The sequence below is a fragment of the Dysidea avara genome, chromosome 15, assembly GCF_963678975.1.
Source record: "Dysidea avara chromosome 15, odDysAvar1.4, whole genome shotgun sequence".
Taxonomy (NCBI): Eukaryota; Metazoa; Porifera; class Demospongiae; order Dictyoceratida; family Dysideidae; genus Dysidea; species Dysidea avara.
Genome location: NC_089286.1, coordinates 7,934,040 through 7,956,228, shown reverse-complemented (window position 1 = coordinate 7,956,228; position 22,189 = coordinate 7,934,040). Strand labels below are relative to the sequence as shown.

Here is a 22,189-nt window from a genome sequence, read left to right as displayed (position 1 = left end):
ATCACCAAAAGGTTATGGATTGAACAGAGGAGTACCGAGTGTACAACTACATGTATAATGCTGCCAAGCATTACATCTGTAATGATTATTTCTGTGCCTTGGCACTCCTCAGTCCTCAGTATAAGTTAAAAACTAAACCTACACTATGGTCCCGTAGTTCTAGTGTGCTACAAGAGGGTTGACGTACTAAACCACAAGAGTTTATATATCTGGCTTCTTAGTGATGTCATGTGAGACTACTTCACATTTTGTATAAAGCACAGTATAGTATTGATATCTTGTGCTTATCAGCTCTGATAAGTGTCCTACTTATTATGGCTATTAATAATTGCTTAGTAGCAGTATTAGTTACCGTTGTTGTTACTATTAACCCAGTTGTGGGTGTTGATGTTGACTACAATGAGTATGGCCTGTGTTCTAAGCTTCCTGGAAAGTCCTGTGGAGATATTTATCTGTTAAATCCAACCAGTCATGGCAAATCTGGCTATTACATAGTACAGGTTGGTGATAGGCCAATGTTTGTACACTGTGATATGGAGCTAGAATGTGGTGGAGAGAAAGGTTGGATGAGGGTGGCTAATATTGATTTATCATTTATCTAAAGGAGATGATTGTCCCCATGGATGGAGTAAGATTGTAGAGCTCCTAGTAATAATGCTGGATGTTATTCTGTTCAATACTCAACTCACCAAGTTCCTTACAGTAGAGTATGTGGAATGTTGATAGGTTACCAGAAAAGTACCCCCAATGCATTTGCTGATTTTTTCCATATGTCAAGATCCATTGATGGCCCATACATGGATGGAGTCTCTATAACATATGGTACTCCAAGAAAACACATTTGGACATACGCTATAGGTCAAAGTGAATTATTTTATGATGCAAATAAGCCCTACAATTGTCCATGTACCAAATATCCAGGTCGTTTGCCACCAGCGTTTGTCCATGAGAACTACTACTGTGAGTCTGCATCACTTCATTATCCAGGTGGGTATCAGTATTTCACAAGTGATCCTTTGTGGGACGGTGAAGGTTGTTCTAATGAAAACAGTTGCTGTTCAGAACCCAACCTGCCATGGTTTTATCGTCAAATACCACTAACCAGTGACAAGAATATTGAAGCTAGGATTTGTTGTGACGAACACTATTCAAATGAAGGTGTATTAGTGAAAGAAATCAAACTATATGTACAGTAGTTGATGCAATTATTTACTCTACACAAGCTGCACATACATAGATTTAGTCTAACTGCAATAGTTGATTCTCTCATTGTAATCTCAATTGTTCGTATGTATTGTCAATAGAAGATGCATAGTGCACACTGTAGATCCTAAAAAAAAAATTAACAACAGTAATTCTGTAGCCACATGTTCTAGTCCTCTTCAGTAGAGCAGCTAATTACCAATATCATACATGAAAAGATTTTGTAAATCCTCATGTGGCTTCTTGCAAGATCAATAAAGTATTTTTAATACAACTTGAACTACAGCATGTATGCACAATTACAAATGTTTGTGCCATAGAAACAACTCTACATATACAAGTGTGAAATAAAGAATTTATATTATCGAGGCAGGCAATAAAAGTAGGTGGTTAACCGTTAACTTTGCTTTAGCTATTGTGTAGAATGCACTTATGATAGCATTCGGTGTAAATTTCACATTGATCACTGAAAAAGATCTAGAACTCTGATGACAAAAGTAGGATTTAAACACTCACAAATTACTGTACTTTGTTACAGTCACCACCAGATCACTGTCACTTCGCAAGTTTTGGTTGATTTTTTCCATATAAATATACTTTTAAACTACAAGGCAGGAGTCCTTGTATGCCATAATCCATATAATACTATTGTGTGTACATGAGAAATAGAAATGACTGGTTTGTGGTTTTAGTCAGATGTTTTAAACACAGTTGTTGCCTAATTTGTAGTATGGTTTAAAGTATGTAATCTGTTGAATGTGGTGATGAAATAGTATGTTGTTCCGTATTTTATTTCATTGTTGAGATAAAAAGCTTGCAAGCTTTGTTATAGTACATTTTGTATTTTAAAATGTGAAAGTTTTACATGGTAACCAAGGGATTACCGGTGGCTCTGTACTGTGGAAGATCAACACACTCCTTGTATATGCACAATAGAGCCTGACTGTACTGCCATGGAAAGGCCATTGCAAGTTGCAAATTTATGTACTACATAATTTAATAGTAGATGGTAAATGTCCCATAAAGCATTTCTCCATATAAAGTACTGCTTTTTGTAACACAAGTCATGAAAGATAGCCAGAAGAACAAGTAGTTAGTAAGAAACCAATGCCATGAAAGTGAGAAGAGTTGTTGTTGTAAGGACACTCTTGATGAGATTTGTATAATGATATTTTTGATCAATTAGCTGATTACATTACTGATAAATTTGAAAGTATTATTAGTCATGGTTGGACGTAGACAGACCCGAAGTCTACTTTACTTGTTCATGAAGATTTATTGTCTTAGCACATACACATTATTTGTCTTTACAGAAGTGCTTATATACGTATGCAGGGAATTGCTATAAAATATGTGAGTGTGTAATGTCAGTGATGTAAGTTTGAATATAATACGTACTTGCCAATTTGAAATACAAATGAAACTGGTTTCTGAATATGGTGTGAACAGCTTTCCTGATAGGTAGTATGATTGTTTAATGATGGTACAATGTCGCAGGCCTTGTACATAGGCTTGGAGAAATTGCATATTTATTCAAGTCAAAATGCATGTACGAAAATTGAGTGGCTTTGTTGCATTAGAAAACAGCATGGACAAAGTATAAAATAGTTACTATGATAGTTCTGAGCATTAATTTTGTGACAATACCTTAGCAATGAGAAAACAATAATGAATTATGAAATGATTAACAAGTTGTGAAATGCACTGAGCTATGGTTAAATGTTGTGTGCATTAGATAGTGCAAAACTGCAAACCAAACAAATTGACTAAATTGAACACTGTATATAATTTTAAACTAAATATTCAATACTTAAAGCAAAGCACAGCCCCAGTGTTTAAGAGTAGCACAATATCAACTTGTTTACGGTACACATGATCATGAATTCTCTAGCAATTGCACACCACATTCATGTGGCTAACGTGTTCCTGCTAAATCAGTAGCTGTTTGTTTTTGTTAACTATTAAGACTAAAAAGATATTGGCAAAATTTTTGTCAACAGATTGTGTTTAGTGAAAGCATATTATGTAAGTATACAGGACACCTGGTCCTATAGCCATTACATATAGTGTGTTTGAAAAGGTGGAGAAATGAGAAAAAAAATCCATGACTGGATCTGGGCAGCCTCGAACCTGCAATCATCCAATTAACACTCAAATGCTTACAGGAGTGGTCAGAATATTTCTCCTTGTCAATTTCATGTATATGTATCCATAGGAACTCTGGAGAGTGACTTATTATCTCAAAGTACCCCATGTGGAACCAAATGGACATTAGTTTATTTATTAAGGACAAGCACTGAAGGTCTGTAGGACACCTGGTATGTATGCTTACGTAGAGAAACAAGTAAATGTGTCTAGTATATACAAGTGTACATATGTTCTAGCCAATAGTATAACTCCACAACATTTTTAAAGCAATTTTATAACTTGTTTGTGGACTACACACTTAGTTAAATAATTGGCTTCTGACTTGCACCCATAATTGTATTACATTTTTTGGCAACTGTTAGCTTCTATAAAAGACTGTTACTGTCAGCATTTGTTATTCTGTTAGTAGTTCTGATATTATTTATGGCTATTAGTCACTGTTTAGTAGCAGTGTTTACTGCTATCATTGCAGTTGGGGCTGTTAATGTTGACTACAATGAGTATGGCTTGTGTGCTAAACTTCCTGGGAAATCTTGTGGAGATATTTACCAGCTAAATCCAACCAGCCATGGAAAATCTGGTTATTATGTTGTACAAGCTGGTGATAGGCCATTGTTTGTATACTGCAATATGGAACTGGAATGTGGTGGAGAGAAAGGTTGGATGAGGATAACTGATATTGATTTATCTAATGGAGATGACTGTCCCAACGGATGGAGAAAGATTACTAGTCCTGTTCCAGCTTGTAGAGGTCCAAGTGATAATGCTGGGTGTTATTCTGCCTAATTCTCAACTCACCGAGTCCTTTACAGTAGAGTATGTGGAATGGTGATAGGTTACCAGAAGGGTAGTACTGATGGGTTTAGGGCTACCTCACATTCTATTAATGGTCCATATGTTGATGGAGTTTCCATAACTTATGGTGTTCCTAGAAAGCACATTTGGTCTTATGGGATAGGTGTTAATGAGGTTGGCCCTTCTAATACTTGTCCATGTGCTCGGAATGGTGGTCCTTTACCACAATCATTTGTTCATGAGAACTACTACTGTGAGTCTGGATCATATAATACTCCTTCAAGTTGGAGCGTTTTATTGACTGATGACCCTGTGTGGGATGGTGAGGGTTGTCGTGACGAAAACAGTTGCTGTTCAGAACCCAACCTGCCATGGTTTTATCGTCAAATACCACTAACCAGTGACAAAAATCTTGAAGCTAGGATTTGTTGTGATCAGGTTTACTCAGATGAAGGTGTCCTAGTTAAAGAAATTAAGCTGTATGTGCAGTAGTTGTTGTGATGACTACATTAACTGACATGAAACTTCAGTTTTGATCATTATTAATGTAAGCATGTAGGATATTTGTCATGTTTGACAGGCTTTTCAGTTCATTATAACACATATGTGCACATATGTACTACAAATTATTTTGTACTCTTTATTGTACAGGATGGAGGGTTTGGGAGTGGAGGGTGGGTGAGTGTGAACATTTGATACCACCAATAATCCTACATGTGCATGGCTGTATGTACATACACTTAGGAGGAGTGTTTATAATTGCAATGAAGTACATATATGCAAAATTGTATTAAGAAGAATACATCTTAATGTACATGAACCGTGAATCTGGGAATGCTGTTAAGGATGACAGTTATTTGCCATGTACATATATCACGAGACTCATAACACAATGTTAATTTATAGAAAACTACATATAGAAGCATCTTGTGTTCAGGTGTGAAGCACAGCACTGGTAATATTTTTATTCTAACTATTTGTTGAGTAAACATGTTACTAGTACTCTAATTCACCATTAGCTGGAGGTATACTACATACTATGTTTACTACCATATCTGTTAGTGTACCATTAATATGACATGATCATCAAAAGAACATTCATCCCCCATTTCTATGGCTACTAATTGAAATACTATTCAGGTTTTAGGCTATGTTGAGCCACAACATATCTCCATAGTGATCTGGTGCACCACCTGTGTGATATCACTAGGAACCTAAACTTTGCTGTACACAGAAGTTAGTGGGTATATGGGTTATTTTATTTTCTGTACAAAAGGAGCATCTTTTATCATTCTCTGGTGTTACTAGCTGTTAGAATGTTGCTGACTGAGAGTAGGTAATGTTGTTTTACTCATTTCACAGAGCCAGCAACACATTAATATTAAGCATTTGTTGCTATAGTTGCATTTTTTCTCACTAGGTCATCACTTTCTGGTGTCATGATATGTTATTATGCTAAAAATGAGAGAGTAGGGAGTACATATGCACAAAAGTTTGCAGTATTGAGTATCTCTATAATTATACACAAGTAGCTACTAGTATCTTACATTGGATGCTAAGAATTTTTATTTTTATGCATACTTGAAAAAATGTACACAATAATAATGCGACCTGAGACTGATGTATGCATCACCTTGCCAGTATAACAATTGCTACCTTTAACTATGACCAGCTCTCCCTACACTTCATCTTTTAGGACACAGTCTAAGAGTTAAGAATAATCCGATACTAGAATTCTAGACCTGTATTTAAGCTGCAGCATGCGGTCATACTACAGTAGGTTGTCCTTTGATCTGCCTTATTATACATTTGTAGCACACAAGATTCTGTTCTGATTGCTACTGTTAACTCATTCATCTTCACTACTATTAGTTGGTCATAAATTATGTTGCAAAAATGTAACTGACAAGTGTAAAGAGAAATTTTATATTTGAGTAAGGATCGCAGAAATAAAAGGCAATGCAACAAGGGAAGTCATCTACACCTGCAGCTATATCATACTAGTGGACATTTATTTAATCACGGCTATATACTCTGTCCACTAGTACAACTGCAGGTGTAGATGACCTCTCTTAATTCACTGCTTTTGATTTCTGTGATCCCTAATATTAAATTTTCTATATTTTCCTTACACAAGACAGGTCGAATATACCAGATTCTTTGCCTCACATTATAGTATTTAGTTCATATATGTCATAACATAATAGACAGACACTCATCCTTGTGGTGTCACCATGTGTACTAATATTAATTTTGTATGTACCATACTGTAAGTGGCTGAATGGATGATGATCAACATCCTTTCCCTGAAGCCTGGAAAAAACATTTGAACTGTGGTCCTTGGGTTGGTGTTGTGTTGGTGTTTACCTAGACTAGGTAGCTGCTAGAGTAGAGTTTACACCAAATTCACCTTTATTGTCGTTATTAAAATTTTGCCATTAACCTACTATCATAGCCGTTTCTTGGCTGCCACCTTGGATTTCACATCTTCTTTCACCATAGCCTTTTTGAGGGTCACACTCTTTTTTACAGCTTGGCTGTTTTGAATTAGATATAATTGTAGTCTTGAATTTGCTATAATATAAATTCAAATTGGAGTATAGTGCATGGGCAGGTCAAAGGCTGCCGCCAGTGTTACAAATCAGTTGTAAACTGGTTTACAAATAATTGTAGCATGGCTAAGTACCTCCTTTTAGTCACACTGTCTGGCCACTATTTAGTTCAATCAAATGAAACTAAAGACCAAACCGACACAGGAAGTCACAATACAAGGCTAATACATCAAGGACTGACAAGGAGGTAAATTGCTCTGGAATGAATGAACATACAACACTGCACTCAATGGGAAGTACTACAACCGCTGGGCTGAGTTAAGTTGTATCTATACGTACCATACCATATGTACCACACTTTGGTTTGCCAAGTAATTAAGCTAACCAAGGCTATTATAGCGCTGCACCTCTCAACAATGAATATCAGACACATGGGTGCCTTTGATCTGAGCACGCCCCATACCATAAATCAGTTAGAATACACCCATTTGGTTTGCATCTGATTTGTAAACAACCCCACCCTCGGGCTTGCAGCCCTCAGGTGTCGTGTTTACAGATCACATACAAACCTCATGGGTGTGTTACATTGTCAAGTATTACATACACTTTACAGTTCCAAAAATACACTCATCAGTTATGGTGGTAAAAGTGAAGTGATTGTTGAAGTGGCATCATAGTTATAGTTAGACTTGAATGTTAGTGCTATGAAGTATGATTGGTGTATAGGTATGCAACTTCACAACTCCAACCTTGTTTCAAATGCGGCATTATTTGGGTCCAGTGATGTTTCTAGTTTCTACATGTTACCACTGGTAGGTATAACATGCCTTGATGTGCTATGGAGGTGTTTTGTAAATAGTTTATGATATTATTGTTTATTGTAAATATGCCAAAGTGTATTGCATATTTGTTTACCAGATAGGCACAGTAGTAATATAATAATTATTCTATGGCTGCTAATTGACCCATTGACAGACTGTATATGTAGCTACTAACTGGCCTATTGATGTCTGTTGTACTTGAAAGCACATCATATCACTAGAGTGTGTTAGGCACAAATGTAAAACATTTATTGTACAATGTGGAGCAGGAGCTATGGAGTGTGTGGACCATTGCAGATTCTTCATATACTGCTGTGGTAAAAATTGTCACATCTAGCTCTGAAGTATCTACTGTATGAGAAATCTTAGGTGTTGCTGATTCAGTGACTCCCAGCTAGTGATATGAATTGTTATTTATTAGTGATAATACATGGCTAACATATATCCTATTATGGGATGGTAGTATTTACAAAATACCAACTGCTGACTCTGGAAATTGTATTTGTGCATTGCTTATATAAAGTTTAAGTTATTAAACACAGTTAATGTTGTGAAGCGCAGGCTGCACAAGTACCCAAAATATTAGCATGCAACAGTGGGCTCCAATAAGAACAACGCATGCGCAACAAAGTGAGCAGAACACGTTGGCAGTAATTCATACCTGTTGTAACAAATCTTCCCACCCTGTCCCTACCCACTGAACAGTTCACAAACTTCACTACACACAGGTACTCTATGTTAATTGGCATAGTATGTTGGCAGTTAAAAATTCTAGTCAATATCCCATTGTCAATAGTGGTACTTACATACATATGTAGTGTAAGCAGTAGGGCTGACCGATACTGCCATTTTGGTATCACGATCGATTCTAAAGCCACTATTCACGATACTGAATAGTTCACGCTACTTACCAATAAGTCAATCATAGCTGGTGCTACATAGCTTATTGCTCAGCATTCCTGCAGGAAGTCCTTATAGGTGATAACAAACTAGCCACCATCATCCTTGTTTACAGTAACAGTTATTGTAACACATGCTTTGAGGTTGGTATGGTGTTCACACCTCTCTGCAGGGGAAACCAGATGGGTGGACTTTATCATTTACAAGAATTCTTAGCCTACTACTGCATAACAAATGGATTTTTAATGACAGTAATGTACAGGCATGGTATCACAATAGTTAATAACAAAATATCGCGATATCGATACTTTCAAAACATCGCGATATATTGCTAAAACGGTAGTATCGCTCAGCCCTGGTAAGCAGTGGAGCAAGCTAAGTAGACACATAATGTTGTTGTTGTTGTTGTTGTACTCTAAACATTTACATGAAAGACTGTACTATCATATGCATTTTGTTGCGAGTTCTTCAGCTGTAGGTCTGACTGGATTCCTTCACTGTGCCAGCCTGGATTCCTTCACCCTGCCAGCTGCTACCACAAGTAGAGATTGCTATTGAGGGACGCTCGCAGTTCAAATCTTTGTCAGGAGAGATGCTCTTTTATCCTGCCTGCAGTCACAGACAAGCCCCTCCAGTTCAGAGTGCCATCAGGAAATTGGGTTGCTAACAGCTGCTTGCCTCTCCCATCCAGATCAGTATCAGGAGACGCTCTCCCAACCAGATTACTAGCTGAAGATGCTCTCCCATCCAGATCATTATTAGGAGACGCTCTCCCATTCAAACTGCCAACTAGAGATGCTCTCCCAACCAGATTGCTAGCCGGAGACGCTCTCCCATCCAGATCACTACCAGGAGACGCTCTCCCAACCAGATCACTAGTTGAAGATGCTCTCCCATCCAGATCATTATTAGGAGACGCTCTCCCATTCAAACTGCCAACTAGAGATGCTCTCCCAACCAGATTGCTAGCCGGAGACGCTCTCCCATCCAGATCACTACCAGGAGACGCTCTCCCAACCAGATCACTAGCACAATCTGGCACCTGCGCACAGGTGTTGATGCTGTCACAATCTGGCTTAAGCCACGTGACACAAATTAGTGGTGACCCGCAGGTCAACACATCACCTACTACTGCTATAAGCAGTTCGTCCATTCTCCTTAGAGGAGTCTGAGACAGCCAGGGGGCCTCACTTAGGATATCTGCCTTATCCACTAGGTTCTCCCGTTTGGCCTCTATTGTAAAGAGTTTAGGACAGAGACGCTTCTCTGCTCTAAACTCTTTCATTACCCAAGCATCAATAAACCAAAAGTACTTCCTACTTTGGCCCCGCTGGAATTACATAACCTTGCCTAGGCCATATACCATGGCAGATGAGTCCCCCTGGCACTTACCAAACCCCCTCCTCAATCAATGGATTGCTGGAGGTGAAGAATGAAGATCCGAGGAACAGAGCACGTAAATAGGTGAGTGGTAGCGTAACTAAACATTAAATTAAGTTATGCTCGTTTTGAATTAAATTTAAATGCAGTCTCAGATTGTTGTGGTAGGGAAGCAGAGTTGAACTCTTTGTGAGCATAGACCAGCAGCTGTGATATGTGGGACCATCAGGCTGCTTACATGGTATGCATGAGGGGTTGAGCTTACCATCTTTTGACAAGTTATACATAGACTGGCTTCTTGGTGTCTTAAAGAAGTTGTATTTTTTTAGTATGAAATTGCAATATGGGTTTGTGTACTTAGTATTTGAGATCAGTTGATGTTTATCAACAAACTACATAGCAATTTTGATTGCAGGTTATTGAGGTGTACAGAGATGTCTGCATGGTTTGAGACATATGGATCTATTATTTAATTCATCCAAGTGAACATGTTGTTAAGGATAAGTTTTATTTAGTAGTTATATTCAGCTATTCACAAAATAATTTCCTGTGGCATAGATGTTTGTCTACTAGGTATAGTAGATTAAATGATTTTAACAGTTGCTGCTGAGCAAATCATATTAAGTAGCCAAAGATATATTCTTGTGGTCTTATGATTTTCTTCTTGTGGCCTAATGATTTTCTTCTTGTGGCCTTGTGACAACATTCCATCTTGCACCAAGATATCTATCCAGATATTAATCCAGATATCCATCCATCAATTTATCCATATCCTTAAGCCACATACTGCAATTACTTTACCAGTCACAATGTACGGTAAATGTTACTGAGAGTCTATAGTACATCATTATACACATTGCAATGACAAATAGTGTGTATCATTGCCTTCTAAGATCAGCATAGGGTTTTATTAGTAGAAGAGTAGTGGAAAGATGCCTTCTTTGTAATAGCTACCTGTAAAATTCAAGCTTCATGGTAACCGCTCCTTTCATAAAACACCTTTAATAAATCACAATTGGTTGTATCATGGATCCAACTGAGCCACTTGGGTCTCTTCATTAAGACTATATAGCACTCTATTTTGTTATCGCTGTCTACCGTTGTAAAGGAGTGCCATGTGAAACAGCAATGCAAGCCATTGATGTACAGCACAAATTCTGTTGCATTTAATTTATATACACTGGTGTAAATTCAATAACCTATCAAGGAGGTAGCAACAAACAAGATATTGTTATATTTCAAGTCTTTATCATGTGGTACAAATGAGAGCCATGTATGTGATAACATTTCATGGCTCTCATTTGAGAGCCATGAAAGTTTTAGCTTGTTAGTCACTGAGCTAAAACTTCTATAATTCAATGTGGAGCAAGAAGCCATGGAGTGTGTGGTCAACTGTGCACTCACAGAGTGCCAGTGGATTCTTTATCCTAGGAGGCGAAGTTCTGTCTACTTGTGAGCATGGACCAGTATGTAGCTGATTGTGTGGGGATGATTGGGAATGCCATTGCTCAGTATCTTCTTTATAGGTATGTTAGGGGAAAAAGTGGCAGTATGAGCTCATGAACTTGGTATTTGAGCATCACTGCATAAATAATACTTTTGTTTGAAACTAGCTTTGAGGTTTAGAATTATTGAGTTTGGATACATCTACTGTATGCAAGGAAATTTTGACGTAAGAATTATTGAGTTTGGATACATCTACTGTACGCAAGGAAATTTTGACGTAAGAAAAATTTGACGAATTCAGACTTCAGCAGATTTGACGAATAAAATGTTGACGAAAATCAAGAAATTGTATGCAAAACCTGTACTTTTAAGGGCTCTTATAAACATTTGACGAATTTAAATTTGACGAATTAAACTGATTTGTCATGTCAAAATTTCCTTGTGTATGGTAAGTCATCAATCACATTAAGGCAGTCATATAAATTTTAAATTTTTGGCTTTTATGTGATTTGTGTGACCATTCCTTGTGAAAGTGTAGCAATTGACTTCAGTAAATATAGTGATAATCTGTAAGAGTGTATTTAGTCTTGTTTATCAGTCATTTAGCTATTCTACAGTGGTGTAGATGTTTGTCTACAGTCCATGCATTAAATATAGTGCTAGCAAATAATCTTGCAGTTATATATGAACTTGATTTTTTTTTTCTTTTTATGGATCATATCAGACCATGAACAATCTAAATGGTTAAACTGCATCTGTTGGTCATCACTTGCAAATCCATGCCGTCCAACATTCTGTGGGCTGATAAAAGCAAACTCTTCCTAAATCTGCAATGATGAAATTGTCACTATCTTGGATGCAGCATTCCTGTGTTGAACATCAATAGTAGTAATTTTCTAAATTAGAAATCTATTGTGAGTATTGTCTCAATGACTGGAGAACCTACTACAAAAATGCACAAGATCCCCAAATACCCAGAGTCTCAATGCAGACAGGAGAGAAATACATAAAAGGAATGAGTTGATGAAGAATACTTCCTAGCTGACCTTTGCAGACTCTGCCAGTCTGCTGGCACCACTATAGAGGAAGTAGACACATTCAGGGGCATCAGAGTAAAAGTGAAAGTGGTAAGGCTCAGTCTGTGGGCATGCCCCCAGGTAATTTTTAAAATTGCACATTTAGAGATGCCATTTGCTCTTTGGTTGTAGTACCGTGCGCAGGCTTTCAATGGAGACTGACCAAAAAGCACCTCTTTATCTCTTAACTGTAGTATCGTGATTAAAGATTCTTAATCATGAACACTGTAATATCATACAGATTACAATAATCACAGCAACAGCAACTACTACAATCATTAAGCAAGTAATTTTATATCCCACGTGAGCCAAGCGCATGCGTATCCACCACACTAACCTTATCATTTGAGTGTATTAATAAGCAGTAAGAAGTGTTTCCAAAGCAGCTACAAAGAGAAACAAAGCCCAAAGCTAGTATAACAGTAATTATTTTTCAGTAGAGGCGCTTAATACGGATGAAGTCAACATGAAGCTGTTCTAAGTGAAAGATAGGTTAGATTAGTGTTGCTTTCGTCCATTATTGCTATTAAAGTGATGCCAAGTATTACACGTTAACCACTTTTAGTTTGGCTTCATCAAGTTAAACTTTTTAAAATTTCACTGAGCCAAAAATGGTGAGGCTCTGGCCTCACTGGTCCCACCTACTCTGACGCCCTTGGACACATTAGATGGGGGCAAGGGTGTCTGAACAAGGAGTAGGGGTTAGCCCTGCCACCAAGGAATCAAGGACATGATATCTGACCTCTTAGCATCATCACGGCAAATACCGACAGGCTCCAAAACAGCAGTTAACCTCCAGACACCAAAACACAATAATGGTTTCATTTACTGCAGCATGCCATGGAATACAACTGCCACTACACCTGCAAGACAAACTGTGAGTACCAAAAAACATCGAGTTTGCTACCACAAACACACATGTTCTACAACTATGGGAAAACACTGAAATTTAGACCAAAAGCAATCCTCAAAAACTAATTATCTAGCTTAGCACTCAAGGAAAGTAGAAAGAAAAGCTGCACACCAGACTTTGAAGAGGCAACTAACAATAAGTGAGTGTTTACTTTAGTATCTAAAGAATAGTTAGTTCTGATATTTTTTTATTGGAAACTATGTCATAAATGTATTGCATTTGTTTACTAGGCAGCCAATTATATCTGTAGTGCAATAATATAATTGATTGAAAAATTATTTTAATTCTATGGTTGCTAATTGCAGTGCCATTCAGTGTTAGGATACACATCAACAGGCTATCTGTTGTATTCGACAGTTCATCATATTGCTGGAGTCAAAGGTAAAGTTTTACTGTACAACATGAAGAAGGAACATGTGTGGACCATTGTGTGCTCACAGTGAATTCCTTATTAATACTGTGGCGATAATTCTTATCCAGCACTGAAGTATATATATTTGTGTTGATTGGATGTCAATGATACAGTGATGTGAATTGTTATTAGCAATAATTATTGTAATTATTGTATGGTATGTATTTACAAGGCGGCAGCTATTACTGTATATTAATGTATATTGTGCAGTGCTTATACTGAGTTATGTTATCTCAGTACATCATCTTGAATTAAACTTTTTGAGGTGTACAGAGATGTCTGGCTTGAGACTTGCTATAAACATGTTGTTAAGGATAACAGTTTTATATAGTGTTATTCAGCTATTCACAAAATATTTCCCTGTGGTGTAGGTGTTTGTCTACTAAGCATAATCTATTAAAATAATCCAGACTAGACTACTGGATTAGTGTTTATGCTCAGTCAATATAAATCATTCTTGTAACCTGTCTATATAAAGTGCACAATATTAATCTGTGCTATAATATTGTCAGTTTGTTCATCTGAGTTGTTGTTATATTCACTTATTTTCAATGGCTGTTAGTTGGTGCTTGGTAGCACTGTTAGCTACTGTTGTTACTGCTGTAGCTGGTGAAGTTGACAAACAATATGGTCTTATTCATACACTACCTGGAGAATCCTGTAGAGATATTTACCAGAAGAATCCAACTAGTCATGGCAAATCTGGTTACTATGCTATCAAAGTTAATAATAGGCCAAGTTTTGTCTACTGTGATATGGAGCTGGAATGTGGTGGAGAGAAAGGTTGGATGAAAGTGACTGGTATTGATGCTGCTAAAACTGACTGTCCCCAGGGTTGGAGTAAGATTACTAGTCCTGTTGCAGCTTGTAGAGCTCCTAGTGATAATGCTGGATGTTATTCTGCTCAATTCTCAACTCAAAGAGTTCCTTACAGTAGAGTATGCGGAATGGTGATAGGTTACCAAAAAGGTGGCACTGATGGGTTTGCTAATTTTCTCTACAGTGCTAGATCTATTAATGGTCCATATGTTGATGGGGTTTCCATAACTTATGGTACACCAAGGATACACATCTGGACGTATGGAATGGGCCATACAAAAAAGACTAGTTATCTGCCAGAATATCCTTCAAATTGTCCATGTTCTCGTTATCCCGGTCGCTTGCCACCTTCTTTTGTCCGTGATGACTACTACTGTGAGGCTGGAGCCTTGAACGGTCCTACTAAAGGACACCAGTATGTTACTAGTGAGCTTGTGTGGGATGGTAAAGGTTGTCCTGATGAAAACAGCTGCTGTTCATTTGCTAACCTCCCTTGGTTCTTCAAACAGATACCACTAATCAGTGACAAAAATCTTGAGGCTAGGATTTGTCGTGATGAGTCATTTTCTAATGAAGGTGTTTTGGTGAAGGAAATCAAATTATATGTGCAGTAGTTGACTGACTTGGAAGAAGACTTGTGTAGTGTAACTGTATTTCCATAGTAGTTTTTACCTTTATGGATACAATACATACGTACATGAATATGTCCAAGCATTGAAAATTTTTGTGTTTTGTAAGCACTACAGTATAGATTATATTGTTTCACCATTGATTCTGTACAGCAGGGGCTAAAAAGGGGGCAAGTTGTGACCATAAATAACTTTTGGCTAGTTGTAAATGATTGGTCTAGTTGTCAGGCAGATGAAAATAGCAAGCTACACCAAAGAAATGTATAGTCAAATCTACGTATGAAGTACATGCATCTTAGCATAGACTATCTAGATGATCTTAGCTCTCTTACAGTCTACTACAGGGATTTGAAAGTACCTCAAGGTTCAGTCATTTTAAAATTGTGGTCCACTATTTGATTAAAATTGCCTCAACCGAACTGTATAGTTATGGTTTTATTTTTCGTTTTTACAGCCCACTGTTGAAATCTACTACAATAATAGCTTATTCTGAAATTTGGCTTGTGCATAATTAACATTAAGTTGTTCCTTCACATTGCCATTTCCATCCAGATTTTGATCATTTCTCAAATTTTTCATGCTTCAAAAAATTTCTGGGAGAGTATGCCCCCAGACCCCCGCCCTCCCTTCTAAAACCATACCCATGAGCCTTTGAAACTTCATTAGTGGATTGCAAAGTCCAAAGGGCATGACATTAAATTGGTACAGACCCTATGTGTGTAAAAGGCAGTCTTTCCCTATCAGCTTTCATCTGCCAATAATCATGCATCATTGCTGGGGATAGGATATGCATCCTTTTGGGTGACTTCATTTACCTTATACAGTCAACACACAGACAAATGGAGTTACCCTTCTTATTTACAACTGGGGAAGCCCATGGACTGTTTGATGGAGAGATAACTTTCTTATCCAAAAATTTTCTGGCAGTTTGTCACTACAAAGGCAGTGGCCACCTAATGCTCTAACAAATGGGGCACTGTGGTCTCAATGCAACGTGTTATAACATTTGCACAGCCCAGGTCACTAGTATTGGTAGCAAAAAGTTGTGCATAATTCACCAACAAGTTAAGGCATTCATTTGTTCCTGTTGGGAGTTACTCAGATCATCTGGGAGAGTTTCCATCAGCTTCTCAACCAAGCTCCGATGTTCCTGTTCAGCATTATGGTCCTCATTTACTATAGACACAGCCTCAATATCATTCTCCAACAGCTCAACTTAGTACCCTTATAGATTGTTAATGGCTCTGCCTTTAAGTTTAATATAATTGGAATTCTCCCTTGCTGTGAAGTTACTACTGTTCTCACTATCAGTACTTAAGCAAGTGGTCTTCCACTAACCAGGTTCCATTACAGATATTATCACATTCCTTATGATCTCCATCTCACTTTTAGCTCCAATTATGAATTTTCCTCTACACAGTTACACCAATTTGGATGGCTGCTTACATACCAGTAGTTTGATCCACCTCCCACACCTTGCTATCGATAAGTGAAACAGCTGCTCCAGTATCAACCAGAAACAATACCTATGTTCCACCAGTCCTTTCACTTGTTGAATAATCGAATACACTTCCCACTGTAATAGTGCGGCTGTCCTCTTGTACTTGATTTTTATTCATTCAATATCCTTGGGCTGACCTGGTTCTCAATACATCCTCTAGGGCTTTGCCTTTGACATTTGCAATGGATTTCTGTACTCTCCACCAGTTTGCAAGACATCAATTAGGCTAACCAGCTAATTAGTTTGTCAATCATATGTTATCCAATCATTTATGGCGGTGGAACTTAGTTTAGCTCAGTCACGGATCACACTGCACCTGGTACACCACCAGGATCACCTACTGGCTACCAAACTTGATACTGTAGCTGGCACGGCATCTGTAACTGAATTGATGTCCAATATTGCCTCACTGCCAATACAATTTGCAGATCTTTCAACTCAACAAGAAACTTGTTAATGTCCTTTACCTCTTCTTTGTCAATCAAGGTCCACATTCAGTAGAGAAGAAAACTTCAGTGAGTGGACTGTATATTTCAATAGTGTATGGTTAACAAATAATTGAATGTGCACATGACCGGAAAAGCTCACATGACACTTGCTGATTACAGATCTAATGCAGCCAACTTACAATTTATGGAGACATTTTGATTAAGGTAGAAAGTTATTGTTTGAGGTTGGCTTGCAGTACAGGCTAGTTGAAGCAAGCAGATAAAGACTGTGAAGATGCCATATCATTGCTAGTCAATAAGGCTTACCCCTCAGGAAAGATAGTGACCCCTGTTACATTTGTATGTACAGACTTAACAGTAGTACAATGACATAGTGTGAAAATGCGTCAATTGTAAAACTTTCCATTCAAATTGCACTTCTTTTGACGATTAGTTTTTCATATACTGAGGTGCAATCTCAGATTTGATCCCTTTGTTGATCTTTACAGCCATTTTTGCTTTGAAAATTTATCATCTTTTTTGTTTTTATCTCCTTAAGGAATCATTTACATGGTTTCAAATTAAGATCCTGCTGAAAGAAACAACTTGGTATTTATTTGAAGTCAATACGTAATTTCACTCCAAAGTTATGATCATTTGTATTAACTATAAAGTTATCTGCCCATGCATGGATGATGTACAAATCAAGGAGTGGATAAATGCAAAGAATTTTGGGCTAATATAATAGAAATGACTTTGGAGTGGAATGTGAATTAATAAAAAGTTGTCTCTTAGATCTATAGGCCTTTAATTTGGCACCATGTTTTAACGATGTAAATAATGCCGGAGGGAGATAAAGGCAAAATTGATGAACTGTCATGACTGTAAAGGTCATCAAAGGTCAATGGTACTATATCAATATGTCACAAGGATTGTGGCCGAATGTGTGAAAAGTTCATAATTGTATAATGAAGTGCACAAAATACTTTATTTTTGCACTATGCTGCTCTACTACAAGAAGATTTTTGAATCAGAAAAATGTGGCCAAAATTTGGACATTTCTAAGGAGCTAAAGAACCACTAAGAGGGAACCTTTTGACAATAGTAGACAGTGCCACAGTTCAAAAAATTGAACATCGTGTATGCTTTATTTTGTGATGCAATTGTAAAACTTTCCACACATATTGCCAGTACTCTATGAAATTTATAAAATTTGCCACCGAGACTTGACATCTGGTCAGTGTGACCTTTACAGCCATTTTTGCTTTCAAAATTGATTATTTCATCCTGAGGGATTATTATTATTACACTAGTAAAACATTAAAAGTGTCGATCTATAGAAGCAACTTGACTTTTGCTTAAAATGAATACCTTATTTTACTCAGTTATGACCAATTTTATAAGCACTTTTGGAATGAAATCGCCTAATAAAAAACCAAGTTATTCTTTTAGTAAGTCCTTTAATTTGAAATCATGCTTTAGCCATGTTAAAAATTAATCCCTTAAGTAAAAAGTGATAAATTTTCAATACAAAAATGGCATTACAGGTCACTAAAGGTCAAACTTGCAATGAAATTACTATGTGGATGTTGCATAATGGCAGTGTTGGGCAAGTTACTTTGTAAAAGTAACTAGTTACATATTACATATTACTTGCAACTGAACTATTTAGTTACAGTTACATATTACCCATAAAATAAAGTAACTGTAATAATATTACATATTATATTACTTTGTGTCCACAGCCTTAAGCTGTCACATGTGAAACTACCACTTTATCACGTGACATGATTGCGTTGTTGGACAATATACAAATTTTGGCTATAAGAAGCTGGTGAATAAGCTTCATTCAGTAGGCCTCGTTACTTCGTTGTGGCTAGGCGTTACTCAGAGGATAACTAGTAACTTCGTTACTTGTAGTAATAATATTACGTAATATTAGACTCGTTACAGTAACTATATTACTTAGGTAACGCGTTACATTTGTAAGTAAAGTAGCTAGCGTTATATTACCTGTTTTTATAGCATATTTCGTTATATTACTTTGTTACCACAAAAGTAATAATATTACTTAACGCGTTACATAAGTAACGCGTTACTCCCAACACTGCATAATGGTACCACAAATGACATATTGTTTGCACTACTACGTACTCTGTACAAGAAAGATCTTCACTATATTTGTTCTTCATGTTGATTATTATTATGTTGTACAGACTTGATAATCAACTGTGTTTCCTGACATAGTTGATCAGTACTTAGCTCTCCACCAGGGAGACAGTAAGGGGGTCCCTTCCCCCTGAGGTCTTTAAACAGTGATTAACAAACAAACAACCAAACAAAAACAAATATATATATATTGCTAGTGCTGCTGAATTATGACAGATTAATACATAAACAGAATTTGTTGTATATTGTTTGGATCCAGATGTTTCCTTAATATATTATGAAACTGAATGTTGAAAATAGAACGTTGTGTGAAGTTGAAAGTAAAATTAACCAAACAGTTATTGTGGTAACTTCATTGTGCTACTCTAGTGGGTGTGTTATTGGCATCTATGATGTAATTGTATACATACCTGTTCTTAATATAGCATTTTTATGTACATATAAGAATAATCATTGCCTTTTATGGTAGTGTATATGTGGCTGTTATATACTTATAAATGATTGTTATTCATGCTATTCAGTAACATTTGTATGACTTACTAGTGGTGACCTACAGTACATATTTTTTCAATGGCTCTTAGTTGGTTCTTGGTAGCACTGTTAGCTACTGTTGTTGCTGTAGTAGCTGGTGAAGTTGACAAACAATATGGCTTTATTCCTACACTACCTGGAGAATCCTGTAGAGATATTTACCAGAAGAATCCATACTGTCATGGCAAGTCTGGCTACTATGTGATAGTTATTGGTACTACTCCTAACTTTGTATACTGTGATATGGAGGTGGAATGTGGTGGAGAGAAGGGTTGGATGAGGATAGCTGATGTGAATGCCACTAAAAGAGATGACTGTCCCCATGGATGGAGTAAGATTACTAGTCCTGTTGCAGCTTGTAGATCTTCCCGTGATGATGCTGGATGTTATTCTGCTCAATTCTCAACTCACAAAGTTCCTTACAGTAGAGTACGTATGTGGAATGGTGATAGGTTACCAGAAGGGTACCACTGATGCATTTAACAGCTATTCTGGGCTCTCAGAATCTGTTGATTATCCATACGTTGATGGGGTTTCAATAACTTATGGTACACCAAGGAAACATATTTGGACTTATGCATTAGGTTATAGTGAAGTTGGTAGTTCAAATAGTTGTCCATGTGCCATCTCTGCTGGACCTTGGCCACCCTCATTTGTTCATGAGAACTACTACTGTGAGTCTGGATCATATGGCAGTTCAGGTGGCAGTCCATATTATATTAGGGACCCTGTGTGGGACGGTGAAGGTTGTCCTAGTAAGAAAAGTTGCTGTTCAGAACCCAACCTGCCATGGTTTTATCGTCAAATACCGCTAACCAGTGACAAGAATCTTGAAGCTAGGATTTGTCAAAATGAGCACTATTCAAATGAAGGTGTATTAGTAAGAGAGATCAAACTTTATATACAGTAGTTGACTTTGTTGACTGACTTCTTTCTGGTTATTTGTTTCATGCATGATATGCATATATGTTTTAAGAAATCAGCATAATGTGATTGTTCTTATCTTAAACATATGTATGTCCGTACGTATGTTGTCACGGTATATGTATATCAAAATCCACAATACTATACCATGTTGCTATGTAAAACCAGTGTGGACACAGGGTAGTGAATTGTGAATTATTATGAATGTGGTTTTCATGCATTCATAACTTAATTATGCCTGATGAAACTCTCTTTATTGTGAAATTTCCTTGTGGCGGAGGACTTCCTATTCCAGATTGAGCTCATCTCACAAGCTGCACACCTTTAAGGCTTGCTTTATTTTCTTGTTATTTTTCTGAATCTTTGCACACTTTGGAAGAATCATAACAACTTGCACATGTTTGAATCAATTTATTGTAAATTTGGATGGCTATGAGAACATAGCACAGCTTATCTATACTTTCTGTGTGGAATAGAAAAGACAAGCTCCAGGGCTGGATTATGGGCTTGTATATAATGCAAATACAAAATAATGAATGTCATGACAACAGAGTTGTTAAAATGGATGCGTGGCCATCAATGAACCAGTTGGAATAAGATGTCACAATGAAGAGGTGCTACCAAGAAATGGATGCAGCGACAATTAATTAGTAGCCTTCTGGCAATCATAGTCCAGCTACGCTATTTTTGGATTGATTGCATGTTACTAAATACAGTGTACATACATAACATTTATAATATTCATATTTCTCATACTCGGTTAGCATAGTCCCTGTGCCACTGTAAGTCAGTGCTGTAGTTCTTACTCAATAGATTATATGTTCTTTTTAAATACTTAAGTCCTACCAATAGCATTGTGTAACTGATGAGTGCATTACATATATCCTTATAAACATTTGATATAGATTGTATAATATGTAACATTAGATGTCAATACACGATAAAACTGAATTCATGAAAGAATAAGGTATTTGGAAAGAATGTATTTTATTGATATTTTGCTTATTGCAGTATTTAGCTCAATCTTTAACTAATAAAAATTAATCAACCTAAAAAAAAGTGGTTGGTTAGGCCTGTGAAACAACTAATTAAGTTAACACAGTCTAATTCGAGGAATAGTATGAACTGCATAGATGCCTGGTTTTTAGAATTGCCACAGCAATAGATTGTTCTCCATAGCAACTATAGTTTTTATTGATTTGATCACTTATTGCTGTCATTATAATATATGTACGCTCTTAAAAACTTTTGTATTTTGAACACAATGTGGATTGTTATATGAAGTTACTATAAACCATATTATTGGTTTTGCTAAAAGTTCAAAAGATTTGTGAACTTTAGCTAATGAACATTTGAACCACCAAAGTGCTGTAAATCAGGATACATGGTTTCTAATTGATATTGTGTGACAAGAAAACTCAAATCCATTATTTTTTGTGCAAACGAATTCACGATAAAATATTTTTGTTAAAAATATTTTCATATGATTTACAATACTGCTATATCTTTTACAACATTGGTAGCTACAGTGATAAAAAGATT

At 36.8% G+C, this 22,189-nt stretch overlaps 1 protein-coding gene and 1 long non-coding RNA gene across 2 annotated transcripts; both read left to right on the top strand.

Moving 5' to 3' along the window:
• Positions 1–296: 296 nt before the first annotated feature.
• LOC136245781 (uncharacterized) lies at positions 297–4,799 on the top strand. Its single transcript, XR_010696121.1, has 3 exons — positions 297–2,556; positions 3,284–3,521; positions 3,824–4,799. It is a non-coding gene; the product is annotated as an uncharacterized lncRNA (long non-coding RNA).
• Positions 4,800–14,127: 9,328 nt separating this feature from the next.
• On the top strand, positions 14,128–15,237 carry LOC136245409 (uncharacterized). The gene has a single exon (XM_066036931.1). It carries the CDS (start codon positions 14,198–14,200, stop codon positions 15,077–15,079), a length of 882 nt encoding a protein of 293 aa, XP_065893003.1. The 5' UTR covers positions 14,128–14,197; the 3' UTR covers positions 15,080–15,237.
• Positions 15,238–22,189: the final 6,952 nt, after the last annotated feature.

Bases quoted from the DNA above. Each gene is read 5' to 3' on its own strand.
- LOC136245409 (XM_066036931.1), top strand. From the start codon at position 14,198: ATGGCTGTTAGTTGGTGCTTGGTAGCACTGTTAGCTACTGTTGTTACT.